The 17,870-nt window shown below is 41.5% G+C and overlaps 3 protein-coding genes and 1 long non-coding RNA gene across 8 annotated transcripts; 2 read left to right on the plus strand and 2 right to left on the minus strand.

The window, feature by feature from the left end:
• Positions 1-1,873: 1,873 nt before the first annotated feature.
• On the minus strand, positions 1,874-5,377 carry eIF3h (eukaryotic translation initiation factor 3 subunit h). Its single transcript, XM_022844100.2, has 5 exons — positions 5,142-5,377; positions 4,256-4,342; positions 3,633-4,073; positions 3,276-3,443; positions 1,874-2,949 (listed from the first exon to the last, which is right to left on the minus strand). The coding sequence occupies exons 1-5, from the start codon at positions 5,370-5,372 to the stop codon at positions 2,857-2,859; spliced, it is 1,020 nt and encodes a 339-aa protein (XP_022699835.1). The 5' UTR covers positions 5,373-5,377; the 3' UTR covers positions 1,874-2,856.
• A 111-nt stretch (positions 5,378-5,488) lies between these two features.
• On the plus strand, positions 5,489-7,567 carry Vps29 (vacuolar protein sorting 29). Of its 3 annotated transcripts, none has more exons than XM_022844101.2 (4): positions 5,489-5,616; positions 5,735-6,089; positions 6,394-6,548; positions 6,698-7,567. In XM_022844101.2, the coding sequence occupies exons 2-4, from the start codon at positions 5,978-5,980 to the stop codon at positions 6,977-6,979; spliced, it is 549 nt and encodes a 182-aa protein (XP_022699836.1). In that variant the 5' UTR covers positions 5,489-5,616; positions 5,735-5,977; the 3' UTR covers positions 6,980-7,567. The 3 variants fall into 3 exon arrangements, with proteins under 3 accessions (XP_022699836.1, XP_022699838.1, XP_022699837.1); XM_022844103.2 differs by having other exon boundaries at positions 5,512-5,616; positions 5,764-6,089; XM_022844102.2 differs by having other exon boundaries at positions 5,514-5,616; positions 5,697-6,089.
• A 1,401-nt stretch (positions 7,568-8,968) lies between these two features.
• On the minus strand, positions 8,969-14,480 carry eIF3c (eukaryotic translation initiation factor 3 subunit c). 3 transcript variants are annotated; one of them, XM_022844098.2, is made up of 6 exons: positions 14,408-14,480; positions 13,075-13,273; positions 12,659-12,824; positions 12,148-12,335; positions 10,591-11,945; positions 8,969-10,370 (listed from the first exon to the last, which is right to left on the minus strand). In XM_022844098.2, exons 2-6 carry the CDS (start codon positions 13,236-13,238, stop codon positions 9,364-9,366), a joined length of 2,880 nt encoding a protein of 959 aa, XP_022699833.1. In that variant the 5' UTR covers positions 13,239-13,273; positions 14,408-14,480; the 3' UTR covers positions 8,969-9,363. The 3 variants fall into 3 exon arrangements, with proteins under 3 accessions (XP_022699833.1, XP_022699832.1, XP_022699834.1); XM_022844097.2 differs by having other exon boundaries at positions 14,278-14,461; XM_022844099.2 differs by lacking the exon at positions 14,408-14,480 and adding an exon at positions 14,177-14,192.
• Positions 14,481-16,050: 1,570 nt separating this feature from the next.
• Positions 16,051-17,723, plus strand: LOC111266543 (uncharacterized). Its single transcript, XR_015313499.1, has 2 exons — positions 16,051-16,330; positions 16,457-17,723. It is a non-coding gene; the product is annotated as an uncharacterized LOC111266543 (long non-coding RNA).
• Positions 17,724-17,870: the final 147 nt, after the last annotated feature.

Below are 17,870 nucleotides of genomic sequence, written 5' to 3' on the forward strand. Positions count from 1 at the left end.
GCATCAGATTTGCATTAAAAAACTCAGTTGCTTCATGACGACTTACAAAGAAAGATTTATGTGGCTCCAGCCATATATTGGTAACTATTTATTGAAAATTAGCAAATGTGCCGTACGAATTTTCTCGAGCAATTTAATTACAATTGCTTTCAATTATATTACCATTTTCATGCTCTCGCTTAGATTGTGCCGTTTCTACCGTTACGAGACAAAATCAAGCACTCACTAATTCGGTGTTGTACACAGCTTTTGACAACAATCCCTTTTTATAAACAAAAGTAGAGGTTTTTCTTTGAACAGCTCTTAAAAAGCGCACTTTTGAAAATAATTAATTTGCATTTACTAAGAGAAAACGATAGTAAATGTCTGACAAGCTTCTACGTAGCATACGATGCCTTCAAACCACCCTACATGCAACGCTACGGTTTGGCGTATGGTTTCATAAACAGCCATCGGTTGCACGGGCGCAATATTCCTGCCATTATTTTAGGTAAAAGAAATTAGATTTTATATACTAATCAAACATTACAATTTCAAGTCGATACGGTCAGTTCGTGTTTTTAGTGGATTGGGTAACTTAATAGGTATCTTCCGACCCCTCTCGTTGATGGTCAGCACGCACATTTATTTGGCCACGCTTATCCAGAAAGTTTGCTGCTTTCGAATGAATACAATCTACAACCATACCGTCCTGCGATTGATCCCAAACGCGAAAAACGAACGAGACCATCATCAATGGGATATTCTCCGGTGAACAGAAGCTTCATACAGCGCTATTTTATTTGAGAAGGAGCAAGTTTCTATCTGGTCTTGAATAATACCACCCGAATAGAATGTGTTCAGAGTTCACGCATTTTTACGAAGCTATAAAGATACGGTATGAGAGTAATAGAAATAACACTGCTACATAAAACTGTGCAGTCTTCCGGATATCTTGTATTTACACGAATTGTTTCTGTGAATGTCTTGAGTAACAGGCGTAATTACGAAATTATATCTGTGCGGATATGGGAAAATGTCTCTCAAAAGTCGCTTATAAAACGACAGGAATTCTACGTGAAATGTATTGCAATGGCATAAACATTGCGCTATAGTCCGATAAGTTGCTGTAGGTACGTTCAGGTTCCAGCGTCATATACATACTCCCTTTAACCAGTTGTGTTTTAACCCAAGATGATTTTTGACTGAACCCTAGAACCCTCTACGAGGCACTTCGCCGATATGAGAGCAAGCGCTATCGATTTTGACCATTTACCTTAAGGGTACACGAAGATGCTGGAAACCCTGCGGATTACTTCAGATACAAACTTGATTTCTTGGCATAGCATTTTAAATATACAACACGAATACCTGAACGATTTAGGCTATGGATACTCGTGGTTTCTCAACTAAATTTTAAGTCAGAGTTTACGCCTCGAATCTTCAAGAGTTTTGTTGGTTTACCCTCTATCAAGGACCGTTACGGAAGACCACTAGCTACTGAAGGTCGCTCCCGAAGTCAGTTTCTCGTGGTTGCCCTTCGACTAACGCCCTCTGGTGACCTTCGGGTACCGCACGAAGCAGCTAAGCATGGATATGCTGACAGTATACCGTATCACACATCCGGAAACAGATACTTCACTGATATTGATGTATAGGTGCAATACAGAAATGTCGAGTTAGCAGGCCCTAATCATGCTAGCTGAGAGACCATATTATATGAGAGTCGAGATTAACTAATATTTTATAGTTTCTTATGGAGCTATTCATATCTAAAGCAATGACACGAAGGGAAATAATGGCCCTGAGCTAAAAACTCCCATGGCAAGCCGGAATAACTTAGAATGAGTGTCACATTCGTGTATGCAACGTAACAAAGATAGAAACAAATGGATGGCAATTGCTGAAACAATTATTTTTATTATAGATACACTGTACGAACCGACAACGAGCCAAATGTTTTCCGCATCGCCAACCCGAGATCGATCAGTAAGGTCGTTCGTTAGAGACGTGCCTATCTATATTTAATTGTAAATATATACTTTTCGAATAAAACAATAAATGAGCTAACATAGGCAAAAGTTTGATCTTTTGCTTCATTAGCTGAATAACAAGCCCACCAAAGCGGTTACGCCTATTACGTTATGTTCCTATAACGGTATGGAATCGTATTCAACGTAGCTCTCATTATATATATATATATAGCGATGGTATTCATTTCAATCTGACGGCCAAGAAAGGAATCAAGGTAACTTTACTATTGGTCAATTACTCGAAACAATAATTTAGTAGTTTAATTCCCTATTTCAGATATAAGGTTCGTAAAATTTATCCCACTATGCCTATACAAACGCTAAATCTATATGTAGATATGTGTATGACAATGTGGTTTATGAAGTTGCACGCAATATGACACATGAATAGCTTTCTTCAGCGACTGTATAGGCAAGTACAAAAATAAACGACTTAAGTAAAAGGGAAATGATATAATTGATTTGAGCGATTTCACTCCATGGTAAAGTCCACATCTCTTCAAATGGAACCATATTTCAAGTATACAGGATATGGCCAAAACAGGATTGAGTCACGACTTGGTTGAATTTTTCTATCTATATGAAGAATCAGATGAAATTTAACCATGTTTGATCAGATCATAGTTAGTTCAGCGCCGCCGTAGAGGACAGTTGAATACGTGACCATAGCAGAAGTCAACCTGTATGTTATTATGGTTGAGTGGTGTAAAAGTCATGATGCCAGCCAATGTTGCATAGGTTGAATATGCAAATTATTTATTTTATATATTGAAACTGATACGACACATTTCGATCAGTCTTAGTCGCACGCAGACTCTATTTCAAAAGCAGCCAACGCCTTATATTATTGGTCCTTCTTCTGAAGAGCGTCTGACATGAATAGTTTTGCGAGATTTTGTGTGGAGAACTTAGCCATCTGGTTACAGTGGGCTTCGACCTGCAGGCAAGCACAGAATGTACAGTCGAATTAAAGCACTGCTAGTAGGAACTAACAAACAGCCATGAGAGAACGAAATTTGTTGAATACGTTCGGATTGCAATTTCATGTTTTGACTACAACTTCCTTCCTTAAAGTAATAAAGAGTAAGCAAAGCTCTTAGCTGTCTGAACGCACGGAGGGTGTACAGCCGTTAGGTCCAGGATAAAGTGGAATGAAACAAGCTTGTACAACGACGGTAATAACAAAGCGACCTACGTGCAAGACTGGGCACCTTATCTAAGCAGAACAAAGTTCGTACCACTGGATCGCAATGTGTTTGTTACCTGTCCAGCGAGAAGAACGGAATCCAAACGGGCTGGCGCAAGGATGGGCTTATATTGTTTGTGGATGTCATCGTCTGGTAGCGGAGGCTCGTTCCGCTGCTTTCGCATGGCATTCTCCTGTGCGCGCTTCGCTAGCGCCAATGTTTTCTGTTGCTGCTGTCTCATCACCTACAAAGAAGGTAGACAATAAGGCAAAGTGGGCCAGTGATCTTGAATGGAAGATTCGGGAAACAAATGCGGGTATTTTTCATTGAGGGGAATCCCAACAGTCGACGCGGCGGGACAGCTATGAAAGGAACGACAAGACGTTTCTGTTTTTCGTACGTGGCTTTTTGCTTAACGAAACGCAATACGCACCTGTCGCTGGTGATTTAGCAGCTTGTTAGTTTCTTGATTAAGGTTGTCAACGCACTCCATGGTAGCTTGCAGTTGGCGCTCAAGCGAAAATGCTGTTGACATGTCGAGAAACTGTTTGCCGGCAGGCGCATGACTCGGAACCAGCTCTTCCAATTCGCACTGCAGAAGGTTGATTAAGTGTGAATTTCGGATTCGTACGGGAATCTCTTCGAAAAGATCTGAATATGAACACTTGCAGTTCTTAAAGGAATCTAACGTGTACTCGCCGTCACGGCAGAGAGCGAAGGCCGCCTCGGTGAGACGGAACGCCCTCAATGAGAAGAAACCGCGTTGAGCCTTTATCGGATCGTACACGAGCAAGATAGATTCCTCGATATTCTCCTGATAACTGAACTGAGATTCCAATAGTGGGCGAGTGAAAAACGACCCGAACGGTGATGCCTGAACATAAAAACAAATAGATTTCAGTTAGTTATGACGAAGTTTCGCACTCTCTCGCAAAATCTGAATCTAATCAAGTAAAACAGAGTATTGAAATATTGCATGTGTTGGTCGGTTTATTAAGTGTTGACTAAGAAATTGGCTTAACAGTTTAGTCGTCGTATATTGAGATAATCATTCACCTGATACCAGCCGACAGTAAGATGGTCAATGTTCACGGCTCGCATCTGACGCAGCATTTCCATCTGGTACTCAGACTCCTCGTATTCCTGAAAACCGACCAACAAAAGATATTGTTATATACATCAGCAAAATTCTATCCGATCTTTCCAATATCTAATACCAGAACGAGTCTAGCTAGTTCTATTTTAAAAATCATCCATTCGCTTGCGGATGTTGATCTATACGACTCGAACTAGCGTTTCTCTGCTGTTTTTAGTACCAGACCCAGACAGGTGGTCAGCAGCACATTTAAGACGATTGCGAGTTCTACAATACAATATTTGTTTATTACTAAGATATAAATCTACTAAAGCCTAATTAATCCACTGAACTCCACCCACATGCATACGTAATGACCACATCTTGCTTTATACCTAGACAGAGGAGAGAGCAAAGCAATACACACATATGAATGAGCTACTGATGTTTACTAAACGTTTATTGAAAATTAACAAAAAACTAATAGGTACATCTATCTTGCATTACTGGGTCGGGGCGTCGATATGATTTATGTGAGTTACTTAACAGCCAGAGATAACCCGTAGCTTGCGCCATATGCTAGAATTTAGAAATTCTTAATATAATTTGAAATATCTTAATATAACATTGAAACGAATGCGCCCAAAATAGCTTCATATTTTATTTACCACAAAAGTTAGCAAATCAGAAAAATTTTATAATAAAACGTTCTTAAAACCAATTATGACGCCACGTCATTTCGAACGTTAGTTAGTTACCATGACATTTAATGGCGGCGGACTTCATCATCTAAGAAACCAAGACAACTAAATTTCAGTTTGACGTTTTTGTACACAACAAACACATGGAACCATTCGGGCAGCTTACCTCTTCGTCGCCATGTCGCGGATAGGGGAAACAGTTGGTCACTTCGACTCCGCGACCATCAACCATGCCTAGTAGGACTCCCTGAGCGAAATCCATAAGGCCGCCAGCTTCCTCGTGGCTGTGCCGGGCGATCTTCATCGCTACGAGTCCATCAACTTGGACGTATTCGATTCGAGCTGAACCTGTTTCCAACAGGCCGCCTGGGCCAGCTCGTCTGGACTGTGAAGCCATAGCCACTTATAAACCGCACATTAACGAAACCCGCACTATACTTAAACACGGACAGCCCAAAAACGAAGTCAACAACTGAACCCAAGTAATCAACGAGTGAGCGAAAACCCAATAAAAACACATGTCGTCTGCTCGTGTTGAAGTCAACAGCCGGTAGTAGTCGTCGTTTCAAGGTTGAGGTATAAAAGTGAACTTGAAGTGGACACATGACTTGAGAATAAGTTCCATTTCATAAGAGTGAACAGTAAGTATTTACAACAAAACAGTATTTAACGATAATAACGAAGAAGATGTTTCCCACAGTCGATTTTTCAAAGCTCAAAGGTACTTGTGCTTACTCCTATGTTATAACGTCCATAAAGCGGCCATTGTTGGATTCGAACTTATCCAGTTTGCGCTACCAGCTGCGTTCAGTGACGGAGTTATCAATAGGGCGTCTCTGCAGTGACAAGCGACGGCCAATGCATTCGGTTCTCTGCAACCGTGAAAGAGAAAGGTGCTATGCGCTGAGATCTGTCTAGATCGGACTGACGGATCAGAAAAAGGTGCGTCCGTGGATATCCTACTGTATAGAGCCAGTCGGCTGAAATTGGAAAGTTAGAAAGATGCTGGTTCTAGTTCTCGGTGATCTGCATATTCCCCATCGGACGCATAGCCTGCCTGCCCAGTTCAAGAAAATGCTTCAACCGGGTCGGATACAACACATCCTTTGCACAGGTTTGTGTTCGAAGACCAAAGAACAAGCTAAAGTATCATAATCATGTATAGTTTCGTGGAAAAGTCTTGGATACACCAATGATGGATAATCACAATGCAAGTTTTTCTGTTCAATTTCTGTTCAAGCAAACACGAAACAAATCATATAATCTAGTTACGCATTGAGTATGCGGGCAACAAGGAAGATGATTTAACTACTATAATACAATTGAAAAGACCTAACAAATGCTATTTATGAGGTCCAATTGTTTTCCCTTAAAGAACAATATAGATGTGTTCATATGTGTCCATATGATTCGCACAGGTAATTTATGCACAAAAGAATCATACGATTACCTAAAAACGTTAGCGTCCGATGTCCACGTCGTCCGTGGAGATTTCGACGAGAACTCTAATTACCCTGAACAGAAAGTCGTCACCGTAGGCCAATTTCGAATCGGTCTCTGCCACGGCCATCAGGTAAGACCTTCTTTTAACTGATTGTTTGTAGCTTTCGGCGGTAGGTATTTCGACCGAACAATGAGCCTCTTTGTCTAAAATCCAACCAAAACATAACTGTGTTATTGTAGTGTGTCACAATATAAAGAATAATTTGCGGTCTCTTTCAGATCGTCCCGTGGGGTGATATCGAAGCGTTGGCTGTGGCTCAACATCAACTGGATGTAGACATTCTAATTTCAGGCCATACGCATCGATTTTCTACGCATGAGCATGGCGGGCGTTTCTTCATAAATCCTGGCTCAGCTACAGGAACCTATTCCGCCCTGGAAAGCGATGCTACCCCCTCCTTTGCCTTAATGGACATTCAGAGTAGTAACGTTGTGGTTTATGTCTATCGACTTGTCAATGGCGACGTAAAAGTTGAACGTACCGAATATAAGAAACCTTAAACTAATAATCTGCGACTGAAAAAAGAGAAAAGATGCATGCAATTATAACTACCCTGGCAAACGTGGGTCCTGCCCTTCAAATGGCCTTAAATGAGGAAATCGGTCGGGTGGAAAGGTACCGGGGCTGTTATAATAATCCACAATGATGGACTCTATATAATTCGTTTGTTTGTTGGCCGTTGTGGCAAGCAAAATTTGAAATTTTATTGCAAGTACGACACGAAAGGAGAGATAATGTTAAAAATACAAGCACAGTAAATATATTACACACATATATATAAACATATTATCACATGAATAATAATTGAATTTTCATATAACGTTCGAGGCTCGGTAATTGAAGATTCACGCATAGACATGTATAGACGAAACATTGAGACGTAGCAAAAAAAAAGCAAATTAGAAAGATAACTCGAGTGCACAAAATCTTCGTGAAAAAACTCAATCAAGTACGTTTTTTAAACATATATGCTACTATATAAACACAGGCACCTATATATTAAAAATGGTATGCGAATATTTTTCGAAAGGAAGAACATGAGTGTTTCTGTGGACGCTAGTAATAAAGAACGAAACAACAGACGGTAACTAGTATTGTTGATTTGGCAATTAATATAATATTATCATAGCTAAGAAATTTAATAATATCGATATGTGACAAGAGTACGTTGACGTTTATAAGTTTTTATTGCGATGTATTAACGAATCAGTCATTTTCTGCTATAGGTCGTTAATCCATTCAACAACCTATGTATATGTGTGTATGTGTGGAACACTGCCGTCCTTTTTAACTTAGGACGCGTATACGGGTACAAAACACGTCTGTTTTATGAACGCATGTTGTGTATGGGTGAACACTTGTTCAGACCAACCTCTCACTCTCTGGATTCGATCTTAGCAAATAAAACATACCAAAATGGACTCACATGTGCGCTCTGGCAGACTTAAGTCATACCAGACTCGGACGACATAGGTTTAGCCTCACGTGAGAAAATAGATTTTTTTCTTTGGCGTAATCTAATCTACGTTCTCTTATATTTGTGTGAACTTGGTTTCACTCTAACAAACCTAAATTAAGCATCTTTTACATAGTCTGAAACTTTCGAACATCGTGGTTATGTCTCGGAACACTCATTGTCATAGACAATGGTTCAATAGACGACGCGTTCGCCGATACAAACCGTCGTGTAGCCCTTGTCTGTAGCTGTTTTCATATACTTGGGACAGTATGGTATGTGCGATGTTTCTGCAGTGAGCTAGATGTTAACTAGCGCAATGGAACACTTAAGAATAAGAATAGCTTGCCACATAACACTTCATGACAGAAGTTAACTAATCACGAAAATTCAGAGGTAATAATGAAACAGGGTGAGTGAAGGTAGCGAGTTTTAGAACGCATTGATACAGTTTCTGAGGTCTACCGACTATGCACATATGTTTAGCGGGCAGCTAAATTTCCTTGTTGTTTGTTTTGAATCAGTTTGCTTAAAAAGCAATTGTAATATTGCACCACAAATGGCGAGGCGTACTGAACGTGTACACAGTGTTCTCACACACGGGACAAATCGTCTACCTTAACACAATGCTACATTTAGGGCATACTTGAAATGGGTTAACATTAAACGTGTAGTCGGCGAAGGTAGGCTGGGAAAAGAAAGTCACGGCGCTCAAGTGCCGCTAATAAAACATTCTGCCACATTAAGTTTTTGCGCCCGTTTCTCGCACGATCCAAAATCCTGCAGAAGACATTTTTCTAGTTACGCTTGAGCGGGTAATTTTTTTGATTTAGTTAAGTTGTAACTGTCTGAATGAGCTCTTCTTGGTGAGTTCCTACAATAAGGTTTTCCAAGTATTCAAGCAGCTGACACGATGCAAATGTTAGCCGAAAGCTCAGTTTGAGTGAGTAACAATTTGACAGACATAAAACGCTAAATTATTTTAACTGAAATCGCTACCGATTCGAAAGTTATAAAGAAAATAACACATAAATACACTTAGATATAGATTTAATATTTTTATTTATATATATTTTTACCAGTGGCAAAAATAATGTGTCCCCCAGTAGCCACAAACTGGGAAACGGGTTTGCTTAGCTCGGGTGCCTCGATCCACAATTATCGCCATCGTGTAAATCATCATGTCTACTGAAGACAACCCCAGATAAAAATTGGCGCTCTTTTACACCTGTTTTTGCGACCTTCTAATTCGTAGGAGACATGGCCGACGTGAAAAATGCTCCCCTGCTATGTCCAAGCCAGCTAGTCATTATCACGACTGATACCAGCCGCCACCAAAACAATAATTATTTTATTTTATAATAAAGTTGTCAGATTTCTTAGTCTCCGCTCTAGGAGTCATAGTAGTCGTCACAGCGATGTTTATAATCAATATGCGGCCTGTTCGTGACGGTAAGTGTGCTGCATGTCTCGATTATCACGTTCTCCTCGATGATCGCGGTCGCGATCTCCACGGCGGTTTCCGTCGTGGTGACCCCGGTGATGATCTCGGTCTCGGCGTTCGCCGCGATCTCTGCGGTGTCCCCTGTTACCGCCCCATTGGCGTTCACCTTCCCCGCGGTAATCTCCACCCCGGCGGTCCTTATAGCCCCCATCACGATCTCCTCGATTGTCCCGATAGCCGCCTTGGTGGCCACCCGGTCGACCGAAGTAGGCGCCCTGTTTGACGTCCCAGAGCTTGTCGTTGTGTTCCATCAGTTGGGTCACCTTGTCAGTCAGCTGAAGGGCGAGAGCTTGGATCCGTGTTGGCTCCGAGCGGTGCATCACGATTAATTGGTTCGGCTCATCGACACTGGCAGCCAATTCGTCACTGATAATCATCTTCGACACGATCGAGTGTACGCCAGCGAACTCGAGCTCGAATTGTGATGCTAGTGTTCGCAGAGAGAGCGAATCGTAGACGCACGAATACATGAAGAGATAGGTGCGAAGCGACTCTTCCTTAATCTTTTGCTCGATCATTGTGCGGACTTCATCGGCTCGATGAAAAAGATCCCAGACTTTGGCGTTCATCTTGTCGTTGATAACAAAGGCTCGGCAGGCTCGCCAGTTGCCGACGCGCATCGCTTTGCTGGCAGCAACCACGTGCTCACGCATGCTCTCTGGCGGGCCGACTAGCGCCTGGCGTTCCGTGTTGCGGAGCTGGTAATGGAAACTTTTTGAAATCATTCGCTTGCGGCCGTCTAGCTCATGGGCAACAATTGCAGGAATCTCAAGCAACATGGCAGATACGAGGTAGACACACTCAAACAGCTCCAAGTTTATGTGTTTATGAAATGGCATCTGACGCCGTTTCTCAATCTTCTCTTGTTCCGTTGTGCGCTCTTGCTGACGCTGTGGCAACAGACCTTGTGCCAACATCTCCTTGGCACGACCTGCAACAAATAACATTAAACCCAAACCATGCACAACGTACGTCTGAGCTCTTTCACATTTGTTTACAATTCGTTATGTCTGCTGCTGGCACGATTCGCAGAAACATGCATCCTCTATGTGCATATGCAAGCAGGAACAATATAAATAAAAAGAAATATGCCTATGAAGTTCTCATTCAAAGCAGAAATATTACCTACTTAGCGATTGTTGAATACTTACCTCCGGATTGGATATCGAGCAGGGCGTTGTGGGCGTCGCGGATGTTGCCGTGACGGAAAGCGCATAGTCCAAGTTGTACGAGCGCGCGATTATATAGTATTTGAGTAGCAACATCAGCACACTGGATTGAGTCTTGAAGATGTGACATGAGCATAAGATCGCGTGCCTCATACCAACAATCATGCAGCGCCGAATGGTAGATGTGGCAGAGAATAGCCTGTGTTCGAATGCGGTCAGTCGAGTCCTTAGCGTAGATGAATTTGCACAAGCGGCCCATTAACTGAGCCGAATTCTCCTTGTTCTTATCCTGTACCTTAGCGTCCTTATTCTCAAGAACACGCGAATCAAATTTATAATAGACGTGGTCGATCTTACGAAGGTAGACTCGGCAAAGCTCTGAGTGTGAACCACGACTCTCCAAATATTCCTGCAGCCGGTCAATGATCTTGCACACGGTGATCTCATCCTTGAGCCTTTCAATATATTCGGGCGAATGAGCGTCAGCGTTTTGCAGAATCTTCGTGAACTCCTCGTCCATCTTCTCGATCACCGTCAGAATGCAGCCCTTCACCTTATACGGTTCTTCATTAAGGACTTCATTTTCCTCGAGGATATTCTCTCCGATAGTCAGCTTATCAGCAAACTCAAACAGATCATCAAGGATCTGGTTAATGTAGCTGAGCGTCTTATGCCACATCTCTTGCTTCATACACGGCGCGATCTTCAGGTTGTAATCAAAGAGGGCCGAGATAATCGCGAACATGATCTTCACTTGGAACGCGGCTCCCAGGTTGTTCTGGTCTGCTATCGACAGGAGTTCAGACAACATGGCAATCTGTTCATTGCGATCAGTGCCCTTCTTACCACGGGCTGCCACAATTTCGTTAAGCTTCTTTAGAACGGACTGGTGATTGATTTCGGCGTCTTTGGCAAACATCTTCGGTTTCTCAACTTGCATAGGTACGCCTCCGACGACTTCCTCCCAGCCCTCGCCATCATCTTCCTCCCCTTCGCGACGGCGTTTTCGTTGACTCTCCTTTTTCTCCTTACGCTTCCGTTCCTTGTCCTTGTCCTCCTTTTCGGCACCTGGACCAACACGCTTCAAGAATTTGGCAGCCAGATTTCCTGCATATTTATCGTCATCACTGTCCGATGATGTGGTCTCGTCGTCGGAACTGCCCCAGTCCATCGAATCTTCAGAATCATCCTCCGAACCAGTATCCTTTTCTTTATCGCTTTTCATCAGAGATTTGAGCGCATCCTTCTTCTTTGTTTCCTTGGTCTCGATACGCTTCTGTTCTTCCTGTGATTCCGAGTCTGACTCCTCCGATTCAGACCCAGCGCCAGCGTCAGCTCTAAATGAAAGGAACCGAATAGGCACAAAAGAAAATACTTAAAAAATCTACCTGGTGTATGCTAAGCTGATCGAATTATACAATATATTAGAGAGTTTGGCACCACACTGTACTATCAATGCAAGCAAAATGTCAATATCAAACATTAATTAACAAGAAGTATCGTTAATACCATGACATCGCAAGACCTAACATAACGTACTTATCATCCGCGTCATCCTCAACGGGGTTGGCTTTCCACGCAGCGATTTCTTTTTCAAAATCCTTGTTATACTTTTTGATTCGTTGGCGTAAAGTTGCTAGACCCTTCGAGTTGTTTTTGCTCATACTCTTACGAGCTTCCCGGTCCTCCCAGCACTCCATAATGAAGTCCTCGATCTCGGCAAGGATCTGCATAACCGATGCGTATAATACACGTTCTCTTAGAATAGCTAGTTAAATATACTCAATTGCAAGGAAACCACGTTCAACAGAGAGAAAAATGTTTAGCTTTTGGAGGATACTTTCCTAGACCAGCCTGAAAGAATTACACACGGATTCCGATTTGATCTCTGATGTAACAAACTGAAAGCCCACTACATTTGTCGCACGTCACATTATCAAATCGCCCAGATCATCCGATCCATCTCTGCCAAATTAGGATAAAAGATGCAGTGTCAATATGGAACACCACAATGTATATATTTCTTTCAAAATGGGTATATCTTATTTACCCGGATGTAGAAACAGGGCACTTTTCCGCCTTCCTCCTTGTCAATGACCGGCTTTGCCTTCGTAAAGGCCTGAGTAAGGTTCTCAAAAGTGCTAAGAATTTTGGCCATGTCCTTGATTTTCTTGTGATTACGGATTTGCTTGATCAGTTCTGTAAGTTCTTCATATCTACAAAAAAAAACACGTATAGATGGATAGAGGCAGGTATTTTAGGCTTACTCTTATATTTGTTCTACTTCATCACCATGATATACAAGCATAGTCTACAGTATTCTATACTTTTCCTGCCAAAGGAAGAGATTAACGTGAATTAACTTTGGGATAAACGTTTGCTGCTGAGAATATTGTAGAAAAGTCATTTAGTACGGCTAAAGACAGGAGATACATAAGTGAATTTATTCAAGACAACAATACAAACCTCTTTTCAATGGCGGACCGTACGACACGCTTGACATCATCTTCATCGTCCGAAAGGCCAAAGGCAGCAGCAGCCTGCGTCTGAGCCTTTGCGATCACCTGCTGCTCATCCTCTGACGACTCAGTCTCCGACTCGGAGTCGCTTCGTGCGAAAAACCGAGACATTTTGGGAACAACAAGTACTTTACTTTATGATCCGTCTGTAATCAACCATAAACAAGAAGTACGTAAGGGCATATATTTACATAACGTGCTCGCGACGAATTACTGCCAACTAAGTGTAATATGGCCCGCCCATGAAGAACAAAGCCGCAGTTACAGTGGCTCAATAATAAACGAAAACGTCTCATTAGCAAAGCGTTCCATATATAGAAGGTCGAAAAAAATGTAAGATACCCTTGCACAACTGATAAGCATACTACAAAAAAAGTATGTTTCTAAAAAACGGCACATAAATCGTTTAAAATCTGATCATTATATCGTTTATAAAGAGGGCGCATTAGCCACTCGATTGACCGCTCGATTGATAGATGCTCACGCGCTGATTCAAAACAGAGGAGAGGAAATGTATTAACTGAAGTGGTCTAATAGTACTGATTTGTTCATATAAATTTCATTAGCAAACAGAATTTTTCTAATACCAACACCAAAATAGATGGTAACTCACTGGTGACATTTCTCTTCTAAGTTATAGCTTCACCATATTTAAATCAGATGCTGTTTCAAATTTTTTTTTTAACGCTAACGCGGTACTGCTTTCAAGCTCTATGAAAAGAGTCTGAAACAAGGGATATACTACGAGTGTGACATGATGGAATTTAGGTTAACACTAGCCAGCAGATTTACCCGGATTTATCCTTACCACCCTTTGCTAGCATCATAAATAGGATATCTTGTAAAATATTGTAATGGGTGTTCTCCCCGCACTAATCGAAACGAACGTATGCCACGGTTGAAGTAGTGACCCATATTTTGATCGCATCGACGCGGCAATCTCCCGGATTTCAATTATTCTTCATAATAACACAGCTAGGGGCCGTCACTGGTTTCGGTTGTTTAGCGAACTATTGAAAAACGTTGATACGATGTAATGGGGTAAGCACCATGTGGACATCATACCGGCACCTTTAGGAGCCGTGCTTCCTATCCATTTTACAGTTGTACGTGGGTATCATCGCCTTCATATAATATATGAGATACCCACTGTAGAACCTCTTGAGTATTCACTTTAAACTCTTCGAGAACCCGTTGACGATTTTACGGCACGAGGTATGGACACCTTTCACCGAATTTTCCGAGAAATTTCTTGCGATCACCACAGGAACAAAACTTACGGCTGATACTCCACACCGCGGGTGAGTTTCCTGCTCCCCAGGACACCCGTAACAACACAACGTGCCGGCTAACCAAAACCGGAAATGTCATCGGAAGCCGCCATGTTTTTTTAAGTTGAAATCCTGTCTTGTCTGTAAATTTCTCTAGGTAAGGCAGTATCGTGGTATACCGAAAGCATCGCTGAGCTGTCATGTGCGGTGCATTGCAAAATATCGTTGAATTTAATGTCATTCTTTTTTAAAATTATGGATTATAGACATACACCACAAATAATCGATGTATCTGTGTTTGGCGTAAATTACTTAGCCTTAGACTTATGCTGTTCTTCAACGGTAAATTTATATGAAGATTTTTTTAGGATTAACCCAGGACAGTCTAAATGCTTTCGTGACAACTAAGATCATCATATATTATAAATCTACTTCTAATAATATACATTAACCATAACATAGTTTGTATAATAAATCAAGTTATATACATTATGACGTTTTATCACATGAAGCGTCCGTCTGCTGATGTTGAAACATTTGAGTTTACTTCTTTTCTAAAACACCAGATTTATTTCTGCTCTTTTAATCAGAACCTCCAATTTCTGGAGTGCGTGCGAAATATCTTACGTCAAAAAATAAGCACAAAAATTATAAGCGCAATTACAAGTCATTACGTTCCAAGTAATACACAAACAGAATTTTATCTCGTTTATTGTACGCTTAGCCATTTATATGTATAATTTCTGTAAAATTCTTTTCCCTACAGAAGAGAAATATATTATGGGTTATCATCTGATAGGCAATAAATCGAAATAATTAAAGGTTGAAGTCGAGATGTTTTTTTATGGTTATTAGGTCTCACAAATAGGCATACAATAACACGAGCGGCAATTCACTAATTGAAAATATAATGACAAGAAGTATAGTAATTTTATTTGTATTTTTCATTCTTAAGGATTTTTCTCGCGATTATAGTATCTACTTGTGATATCCAGCGGTGCGTTAAGTGCTGTGCACATTTGGATTTGTCACAACTACAGTCGACCGGAGATCGTTAGACTAATACAAATACCGTTGACATTTGAATATAAGAAAAACTTGTTTTTAATATTTTGAAAACTATATATATATATATATATATATATATATATACATCAATAAATAATCTTACGCAGATGTAAAACATTGTATGCTTGACGCTCCTGTTGGTTTCACATCTCAATTTTTTAATTTTAGCGCCAAGAATATATAACTATCTACACATATGTTCAAAACATACGACAAAATGTACAGTGATGTAGACACCTGCAATCCGATACATTTCCTGGTGATGATCTACTTGAATCCATTGACAGTCAACGTTCGCCTATTACGTTTGCTTATCGCTAGGTTCGCAAAAGGTCTTACAGCCGTAAGTCTGTCCACTCAAGTACTGCTGTCATACCTAAAGACAAAATATGACATATGTGAACACGATATGCAACCCAATATGTAAGTTCTCTCCCTTTGAACTTCATCAGTGGTCGCTGCCAATAGAAATGGCAACTGGGTGTTAATGCTATTAACGGTCGCGGCAGACGACATTTACCATTCCCGCGCATCATCAACGGATTAAACCTCTAAGAGCTGATGAAGCTGGTACCAATGTGATTGTCAGATGACCTTTGACCACTGCTGACACGCATTAACTGTGACACCGACCTTGTCCCTTGAGGGACAAGCTTATGAGGGCGACAGGCCTCCTGTGGCATCGGCCTATCCTTTCTCTATCTACTTGTCCATCTACTTCGACAAAATTTGAAAATGGCGCTTCGCGCTGACGTATATGTGTCGATGCTGTTATGCGCTATGGTTTGGTGGCAAATGCTACTCTGACAGCGTTCAGCGATTGTCTGGAACTGCCCAGTCACAGTAAAACGACAAATCAATCAGGCACGGAAAGCATTCAAGACCTAACACCCCAATCGAATTTCATAAGTAAGCAAAATCTGACTCAGGTAGATATAATGCATGTAACTCTGTTCGCTTTTGCGTTTGTTTGTTTTGGTCGTATTCCAGAACAGCTGCAAAGCTACCATGTCCTGCAACGTACGGCACACCGGAAGCATGGCTTCATACTATCGGATGAACCTAGAAACGCGACTTCAACGGCAACTATGTTCTTTAATGGCGGAAAGGAGTTTACAGCAGCTCTTCCAGCGAACGTGCTTCGTGTGTTCCGTCTCATTACGGTGCCAGTGATTGACCCATCCTCCTGAGCGCCAAGTATTGTCCTTAGCCCGTTGTCAAGTTCAGCGGTTATCGGTAACAACATTAGCGGGGGCGTTTTCTCTGGCCTTGCCAACTTCGAAGGAAATAGCACCCGATGGCTACATGTCAACGGGCCATCGTTAGCAAAACCGGAATACGAAACCGTTCCCTCCAAAGTTCTTCGCTCTCTCATGGGGAAGCAAAACCATCGTCGTACAGCCTCGACAGTGCCGGTAATCAGAATGCCTATTTGAGCAGTAATCTATTCAATACGACGAAAGCTAGTTTGCTGCGAAACAAGCCACAATTTTCAGCGAAGGCATCTTCTTGGGACCCGTGATATCTCTGCTATCACTAGTTAATGGTCAACACAGCGGCAGTGGGTCGCTGCCCGCGGCACTTCAGTCGGACTATCTCCAACGTCACCTGTCTCTGCTTGTCAGGGTTCTAGGCGCTGTCGAACATGAATCGACTGCTGCACCAGTGACCAGTATCAATTAACTAAGGACGACTGATTCCGGCGCCGTCACAGCCACTGCCTTTCCCCTCCCTTTAATAACCTCAATACTACGCAACCACGTTATACAGTGACGTTATGTAAATAGTTACCGTTCTCTACTCTATGATGTAAAAAACAGCAGTGACTGTGCGTTTACTGCTGCTAAATAGTATTGCCGTAATATATATTCGTACTCTGTATATATATAGTAACAGATGTGCCAGTAATGATGTTGTGCTTGTTAAATGTGTTAAAAAGATGCGTTAATAACATTCGCGTGTTTACCAATCAGCGCAGTCAAACTTCAGACGAGGGTTCTGGGAAATATTGCAACATTGCGTTGTCTCCATATGAGATGAGAAAAACTTACTCTGTTTGAACGTGTGTCACCGGCAATGTACACTTTGTAATGAAAAGATGATGTTTTGTGTATATTTCTCTACGAACCTTATTTTAAACGTTCATATGTAAGTAATCCTTAACACTAGTAAAAATACGCAGTGGAAGAAACTATCCTTTGAACCGAATATAGCACCAATAAACATGCGGGTACCGTTCGCTCTAGACGATGCCTTACATGTAACGTTTTTTATTCCTAGCGGTTCGCGTATGCCACAGTAGGTAATAAGCACCAATGTTATTCGAGGTTTTACACTCGTTAAGGGACTATTTGAGCGGTTGGTATAAGTTATCTAAACTATTGTTTACTAGAGTATCTAGATC

The sequence above is a fragment of the Varroa jacobsoni genome, unplaced genomic scaffold, assembly GCF_002532875.2.
Source record: "Varroa jacobsoni isolate VJ856 unplaced genomic scaffold, vjacob_1.0 scaffold_1095, whole genome shotgun sequence".
Classification (NCBI taxonomy): domain Eukaryota; kingdom Metazoa; phylum Arthropoda; class Arachnida; order Mesostigmata; family Varroidae; genus Varroa; species Varroa jacobsoni.